Source organism: Myotis davidii, unplaced genomic scaffold (genome assembly GCF_000327345.1).
Source record: "Myotis davidii unplaced genomic scaffold, ASM32734v1 scaffold874, whole genome shotgun sequence".
Taxonomy (NCBI): Eukaryota; Metazoa; Chordata; class Mammalia; order Chiroptera; family Vespertilionidae; genus Myotis; species Myotis davidii.
This window is the reverse complement of record NW_006285611.1, coordinates 17,916-26,681: the sequence shown is the minus strand read 5'-3', so window position 1 is coordinate 26,681 and position 8,766 is coordinate 17,916. Positions and strand designations below refer to the sequence as shown.

Here is an 8,766-nt window from a genome sequence, read left to right as displayed (position 1 = left end):
GCTCTTGTTCAGTAAATTCAATCTCCTTTCTTAAACCTGTTTTGTTTATGGTTTAATAATATTAATCTCTCTTTCCCCTGCTATGATAACTCACTATGCTGATTTTCTTTCTGTCTCTCTTAATTCACATTTCTGGTAGCTCAATTACAAATTATTTTTAAGTATGTTCATATTTTATCTTGTTAAGTTTCATACATTAGTAAATAAATATTATGTATTTGATAGATATCAATAGAGCAGATTTTAAGGCTTGAGATTAGGAACTTTGCAAATCAAGTTTTTAAACAATATTTAACACAACGTAACAGATTTTTCTTCACATGCAGAGATACTTTAACTGCTTTGAAGTTTGAAAGATTGGATTTGTCAGAAGATACACACAGAAAAGTATATGTACATGTACATATATACACATGTGAGCATGTGTGTAATCTAAGTGACTAAGATAAAATTTTAGATGAAACTGGACAGGGGACTTAAGTTGCTAGGTATTAATTCTTTCCTACAAAATTGTGTTCAGGTTGACTCTCCAACTTCCTAACAGTTTGTTCATTGAAAAAACATTTAACAGCTTTATGTCTTACTTTCCTTATCTATAAAATCCTATCTAATAAGGAGGGAATATGCTAATTGACTGTCACACCCTTAAAGATGGCATCACTCAGTCCCCTCAGCCCCACTGGGGCGGCAGACGTGCGGCCGCTCCGTGCGCCTGCCTCTGGAGACCCCCAGTCCCCTGAGCCCCCCAGTTGCCCAGGGTCGCCTGAGGCTCAGGTAACCAGGGCTGGCTGAGGCTTGCTGAGGCTTGCGCTGCTGGCAGTGACAGCAGCAGAGGTGTGATGGGGCGTCACCTTCCCCTGATTGCTGGGTCACCTCCCACCCCTGAGGGCTCCTGGACTGTGAGAGGGGGCAGGCCGGGCTAAGGGACCACTCTCCAGTGCATGAATTTTCATGCACCAGGCCTCTAGTATATAACATAATAATGCCAACTTCAAAGACTGGTGTAGAGGTGAACTGAGAATTCAAATGGAAAATTGTGATATAGTATTTCATGACTGCATATGCATTCTCTATGCAAATAGATTCTCCATGCATCTGACACTCCACGTGGTTTACTTCACATTGTTTTACTTGTGAATTGAGGGATAGAAAATCTGCAATTTTACCCCCTTATAGAATAAGAATTATAGACAATAATTACAGAAAAACAACACAAGTTTTAAATCATAAAAATGAAATTAGGCTCTTATATTCAATGTCCTATTTGCTCAGGGTATAGGTTCTTTTTCACTGTTGACAATATTACAGATGTCCCTCAATCTCCCCACCCGCCTGACCCTCACCCAGCCTTTCTCCTCCAAGCCCCTGCCCTACTCCAGGCCTTCACACACGATTGTCTGTGTTTATTGGTTATGCATATATGCACATTATTTCTCTGGTTAATCTCTTCCCATTTCCCCTCATCCCTGTCCTGAGATATGTCAGTCTGTTCCATGCATCCATGCCAGGGGATCTGTTTTGTTTGTCACTTTAATATGTGAAGTAACATATTAAATAATCTAATATCCATTAGATTCCACATATAAGTGAGATTATGTGATAGCTGTCATTCAGCATAATATTCTCCAGGTCCATCCATGCTGTCACAAAAGGTAATAGTTTTGCTTTAAACATTGTACGATGAATATTAGTTTTATCTTCTCATTAATTCCACTCCAGTACAGGGTTGGATTAGAGATGAAGTTATCCAGACAAAGGGAAGGTCACAGACACAGACACACACAAACACACACTCACAAACATACCAAATACACTGGAAGGAAGAAGAACTTAGTAGTGGGCTATGTTCTTTTGGAAGCATCTGAAAATAAGAAAAGACGAGCAATGTAAATAGGCAATTTTTATGCTGGCAAAGTCTTTAAAGTAATACAGAGATCAGGAGCCACTTCATGATGCAATGTTTGATTCCACATAACTGCATGTGATCATATTTTATTTTCCTTTGAGACTGGAAGTTTCTACCTCTGGAGATTTAACATCACAAACACTACAATTTAGTCCCTGTGGTCACCCAATTCTCTTCCAGGAAAACAAAATAAAAGTGGAGCAACATGTATTTTCTCAGAAGCTGTCTCAAATTTTTACAAATAGGTCATTAAAATTTTCACTGTGTTTCATCTCATTTAAAAGTGAGGGTATATTGACAATATTACAGATGTCCTTCATTAAAAACATTTTTTTTTAGCTACAACTGAGAAGTGCTGATAAAAAAGAGAAAGAAAACCATAGACTACACAGGTAAGACAATGGAAGACAGCTGTAAGGTTTTGGTGCTGTTATTCACCAAAATGGACAGGTAGCAAGCGCTACAACAAGACATTATTTTGAAATGTACATTGTAAGTAGAACAATAGTTTGATAGCACATCACAAAGTCAATCTTCAGAATTGAAGGATGTCAAAGATTGGTTATTTGAAATATGACTATTTTGCTGCTTGGGTTACATGAGAGTTACTTTTTGGAGGCAATGAATGAATTTGGGATTTGAAGAATAAACAGAATGGTGTTGAGTGGGAAAATGTATTTGAGTTAAAACTACATACTTGTTTAGAAATTGGCAAACACTTCAGCAAGGATATCTGTATCCTTCACATTTTGTATGTGGGATGGTAGGAAAAAAAATAGAACACAATTTGTTGGTTGCATTTGCAGAAACTTAAGTGAAGTATGTGGACTTGAACAGTAATTTAAGTCCAGGTTCAATGCAGACAATTGCTTAATAAATTCAAATGCTTGTCCATTTTCCCACTAATTTTCCTTTAACTTCAATTACTCTATTTACTATGCTATGCTATCCTAGGTTTTTTCCCATGCGTGAATGTCCTCATTAACATTCCTACTATGTTTGTAAACTTTTTAAAAATGAGACATACAAACTGGCCGGCATGGCTCAGTAGTTGAGCGTCAGACTATGAACCAGGAAATCACAGTTTGATTCCCAGTCAGGGCACATACCCAGGTTATAGGCTCAATCCCCAGCAGGGTGTGTGCAGGAAGCAACCGATCAATAATTCTCTCTCATCGTTGATGTTTCTATCTCTCTAGCCCTCTCCCTTCTTCTCTGAAAACAATAAAAATATATTATTTAAAAAAGAGACATTCAACCTAATATAAGCTTAAGCAAACTATATGTGTAACACATGACCAGAACTAATTATACTTTGGTGACCGAGTTCATCCTGCTGGGATTAGCAGAAACGCTGGAGCTGCAGATTATCCTCTTTTTCCTCTTTTTGGTCATTTACACGCTGACAGTTTGCGGGAATGTTGGGATGATCCTCTTAATCAGGACTGATTCTAGACTCCACACACCCATGTATTTCTTCCTGGCTAACCTGTCCTTTGTGGATGTTTGTTATTCGTCCACCGTCACCCCAAAGATGCTGGTGGATTTGTTGTCAGAGAAGAAAACCATCTCCTTTGCTGGCTGCTTTCTGCAGCTGTACTTCTTTATCGCCTTGGCCACAACTGAATGCATCCTCTTTGGCTTAATGGCCTACGACCGGTATGTGGCCATATGCAGCCCTCTCCTGTACCCCTTGGTCATGACCAGGACAGTCTGCCTGAAAATGGCAGCAGGGGCTTTTGCAGCAGGACTCTTGAACTCCATGGTGAACACAAGTTATGTAAGCAGCCTGCCATTCTGCAGTTCCAATGTCATCCACCACTTCTTCTGCGACAGCCCTCCACTCTTTAAGCTCTCGTGTTCTGACACACGCCTGAATGAAAACATCATTTCTACTTTTGCTGGAGTGAATATGGTCGGGACTCTGCTGGTCATCCTCACCTCTTACTGCTATGTTCTCTTCTCCATATTTCATATGCATTCAGGGGAGGGCAGGCACAAAGCTTTCTCAACATGTGCCTCTCACCTGACAGCCATACTTCTGTTCTATTCCACCGCCATCTATACTTATCTGAGACCAACATCCAGCTACTCCCTGGGTCAGGACAAAGTGGCTTCTGTGTTCTACACGGTGGTGATCCCCATGTTGAACCCACTGATCTACAGCCTCAGGAATAAGGAAGTGAAGAGGGCTTTATGGAATGTATTTACCAGGAAAAGGATCCCTTCATTTTTTTGATGATTTGGTTAATTTTCTGAACCTAGCAGAGTATTTAATGAACTTGCAAAGCCTATTCAAGCCTACAGTCTTTCATAAGAATATTTCTAAGTAACCATGATCTGTAATATTGAAACATACGTATTGTATAAGAAAAGATACCTTAAATTTCCCTAAGCATAATGTAAATTACCAAATTTAAGTAAGAACATGGACCCTCATCTTAACCATTCTGTAATCTCCTTGGATGCTCAAAAGTAAGACCTTTTTGTAATAAAATCTTGCCTATCGAAAGAAAGGTATAGACTACTTAGTATCAAAAGTTATAATGTCACATGAAACTAGGCATAGAATATATTTGTATTTATTCATAAACTATTTCCCTGTGCATTATTATTATTCATCATTTATGATTTGCAAATATTGTTATATATCACATATCAAAATGCTTTAAATTTAAAATCTTTCTATTTAATGTATTAAATTATCCCCTCATAAGATCCTTAAATAAAATTTCAGAAGTACTGTTTAAATAACAACTCTAAACTCACCAGATTTTATTTCTCTTATTCTATCATTTACATATCTATTCCTTAAAGTATAAATATGAGTTTGTGCAAAAGCATGCTATCAAGAGACGCTGTCTGATTAAAATGCACAAATTATAGCTTTTCTGTATCCTTCCCTTCTTAAAAATGCCCAACCCTTCCCTTCCCTTCTCTCTCACGGTACTGACACAGACACACAAAGCCACAGACTCACAGATTGAGCTACAGCAAAGCATATAATCAGTGCATGCTTCCAAAGAGAAGGCTCAATGTTCAATGGATGAATGCGATATATATTCTTCACAAAAGGCTTCTAGAGTTCCTGTTCACAGAAAATCTTATCAGCTTCCAATAAAATAAATTTAAATTTAATATTAAAGTCAAGTAGATTAAAAGATACAAAATAAATAATAGGGATAGTTTATGTAATATATATGTAGTTTATGTAATATATAGCATGACGACTATAGTTAACATGACTATATTGCATATTTAAAGGTTGCAAAGATAGTAGATCTTAAAACTCCTCAGCACAAGGAAAAAATTTTGTAAATACTGTATGTATAGTGATGAGTAATAAGCTAGACTTACTGAGGTGATCATTTCACAATATAAACAAATATTGATTTATTATATTTTATAACGGACACTAATATAATGTTATATGTAAATTATTTCTCAAGAATAAAAAGTTAAACATTATTAACATAAAGGTAGCAGGGCTTAGTACAACACTGGAGGAAAGAGAGTGGGGATCAAGGCTTGCTAAAAAGAGACAGTCACACTTATGGTTTTTGAAGGAAAATTCCTCAAGACCCATCTCTTGCCCTTGTCTTTGAAGTGGCACCTGAGTGGGGAGGTGATGGCCGATGTGGCATAGCAAGCTTTATGACCTGTCACTAACAGGTCACCCTGCTCATACATACAATGCACTCAGTGGTCCACGTAGGTGACCTTGGCCAAATGGATGTTCATGAAGGAATCAGTGTTGTCTGTGCATCCAGGGGCCATGTTCTCACCCCACATTGGTTACCTGGCCCTGGAGGTAGAACGATCAGGCTGGTCTCAAAGGTGGTTCACTCTTTCACTGAGTAGTTCACCTATGTTATTCTATATCACCTTGCCTGCTTTTTGGCTGGATTCTTTCCACTTTTTTTTGGTCCCAGGAATTTAATGAAATCACATATGGAACGAAGACATTTCACCAGTAAATACTAATATTATATTCCTTCCATTGAATGTTTTCATTTTCAATGAAACAACACTTGGACAATGCAATCCAGTTATTCTGAGACTTGGATTTTCAGATATGTCATATTTCAGACATACCATGTTCTCTGTCTGCTCTCCAATACAGCCCTCTTAGATGTAATTAATCTCATTTACAAAATGGGCAAACATTTCCTACTCTGGAGACTATTCTAACTTAATGATGATGGCATTTTATTTTAATTACTTGAATATGTGCTTCTTATGTAAATTTTGAGTATTTCTTTATTCCATTTATTTAATTATGTAAAGTTAGATTATTTCTTGTAATATTTTTAAAATTATATTTTCTTGCTTATTGTTCAATGCATTTATATGGAAAACATTCCAAACATTTTATTTAATTTAAAAAAGAAACATTATAAAAATATTGAGACTTCTAGTTATTATATTGAAAGTAATTTTATCTTCTTTTTTTTTCTTTAGAACCTGAGACTACGTGTTAAACCCTTCCTTATGAATGTACATTATTTTGCCCCTTGCTATGGTGTCTTTATTGCTTTCTGGTTTTTAAATTTTTTACAGTTTTCTATTTCATTTTAATGAATATTTCCTAAATATACAGATATCAATCAATGTTTTGTTTTATTCAATGTTTTCTGAGTAATTTATGTATTAAAGTGAATTAAAGACGTATGAAATACATGCCTTTAAGGTTTTTTTTGGTCAATTTTTTCATTAGTGATTAAGTAAGACCAAATAACTTCAGAACCTGTCAATGCTACAAAGTTGGAAAAGGTAGTCAACAAGATGAAAGGACCCAAAGAAACAATATTCTACAATTGTATACATCCAAATAAATAAGCAATAAAACATGTCATGAATAGATGGATTCCCCCATTAAATATTTGCATGTACTGGTACTGCCCAGGAAAGGGTTAACTCAATCAGCCTGGGCTGCCTAACTGTGCATATTCCAAGGGTCTTCAGGACTGGACCTTGACTGGCTCCTGAGAGAACCTCTGAAACCTTGGGATGTCCTACACGATAAGAGCATCTTTGTATCCTGGGGCCCACAGCTAACAGTTTATGCTAATGATGTGATTCATGGTGTAAGCCTGTTTTATATTCCTGGGCTTTGGCCAGTGGTCGGCAAGCTGCGGCTCGACAAACTGCGGCTCGCGAGCCACATGTGGCTCTTTGGCCCCTTGAGTGTGGCTCTTCCACAAAATACCGACTTCTGCGCATGGGCCACGGGGTTTTAATCACACTGTACGAGTGCGCCCACACATGGTATTTTGTCGAAGGGCCACACTCAAGGGGCTAAAGAGCCGCATGTGGCTCTCGAGCCACAGTTTGCCAACCACTGAACTAGACCATATCAGTTTAAACCCAGGGTGGCAGGGAGAGTTATGCAAGCCCTCCGTGTCCATGTACTGACCCTCAATAAAACCCTGGACACCAAATCTTGATTAAGCATTTCTGGTTGGTGGTACTTCATCCAAGTTGTCAGACAGCACTGCTGGGAGCATTACGTTCTGTCTGTGTGATTCTACTGGGACTGGTTTCTACTGGACAGTGTCCTACACATCTTTTTCCTTTGCTAATTTTAATCTATTTTTTAGCTGCAATGAACCATAACCATACATATAAAGGCCCTTCTGGCAGCAAGCAATCAATTTAATGTATCCTATTCAGGTTTGGGGAAATGCCATCAGCCTTTCCCAGATTCAGCCCTGCTGTCATGCTGGAAATGGCTTCCAGGTTTTTTCTATCACAGCAACCACACATCACCCCCAAACCAGCCACAGGTCCCACAGAGCTGCACAGCCTCAGCCTTGGCTGGGAGCTGCACTCTGGACTGAGTCGTGCCCGAAGTCTCCAGGTTGCTGGCCCCTCCCAGCCCATGATGTCAGATCCTTAGTGCTCAGGCTGCGGAAGCTGCACTGGGCACAAGGAAGCAGGCCCATGCTTAGGGGGTTGAGCCAGGACAGGCAATGCCAGAGGTGGCGCAAGGCTGAGAAAATGAGCCAGGACAGGACAGAGAGAGGCAAATGAGTGATAAAATCCCCAGCTTAGGGAGGCAAGGTTTTAGCTCACCATAATCCAGTCCAGGTGTTCTCCCTTCCCATTGCAGGCCAGAGGTGGGCTGAAGAGCAAGTTGGAAGGAGACTGGCAGTGAAGTGATGCTTTCCAGGCTTCAATCCTCCTGGTCTTCTTGTCCCATCTGGGTCGCCATATGTGACAGGATAGGAGAGGGGCTCATCTCCCCTGGCTGCTTACAGAAGCAGGTTCTTGGTACTGCTAAAATAAGCATTTCTGAAGGCCTCCACAGGAGGATGAAGTTCAGTGGAAAGCTTTTTTTCTGTGGAATTTTACTACTGGGTTTCCAAAGCATATCCCTTAGTCCAGTCATAAAAGAAGCATAGCCGGGGCTTCAGTAGAGCTAAACTCAGAGTCAGTGTCCATTGGATAATCAGGGCAATATGCAAATTAACTGCCAACCAAGATGGCGGCTGGCAGCCAGGCAGCTGAAGCGAACAGGAGGCTTCCTTGCTCCAGTGATGGAGGAAGCCAAGGTTTCCCGCCTGCCGCTGCTGGGCTCTGAGCTTGCACTCTAAGAAACAATGTTGCAAGTATAGAAGCTAAACAAGTCCCATGCTTTCAGCCAGCTGGCCGAGCTGGAGTTGCAACAGAGTTTCAAGTATAGAATCCAAACAAACCCAGATCCCTGCTTTCAGCAGCCGAAGTCTCAGAGCTGGAGCCGAGCCTCAGAGCTAAAGCTGGCTCTCAGTTCCAGTGACAGCCATAGAAGGTAAATAAATCCCAGAATTTAAAAAAAAGGAAAAAAGGAGAGGTTGGGAGCTTCAGTCACAGGTCAGCCA

At 39.6% G+C, this 8,766-nt stretch overlaps 1 protein-coding gene across 1 annotated transcript; it reads left to right on the top strand.

Moving 5' to 3' along the window:
* Positions 1–3,200: 3,200 nt before the first annotated feature.
* On the top strand, positions 3,201–4,145 carry LOC102764129 (olfactory receptor 5F1). Its single transcript, XM_006756327.1, has one exon. The coding sequence runs from the start codon at positions 3,201–3,203 to the stop codon at positions 4,143–4,145; it is 945 nt and encodes a 314-aa protein (XP_006756390.1).
* The last annotated feature ends 4,621 nt before the right edge of the window (positions 4,146–8,766 follow it).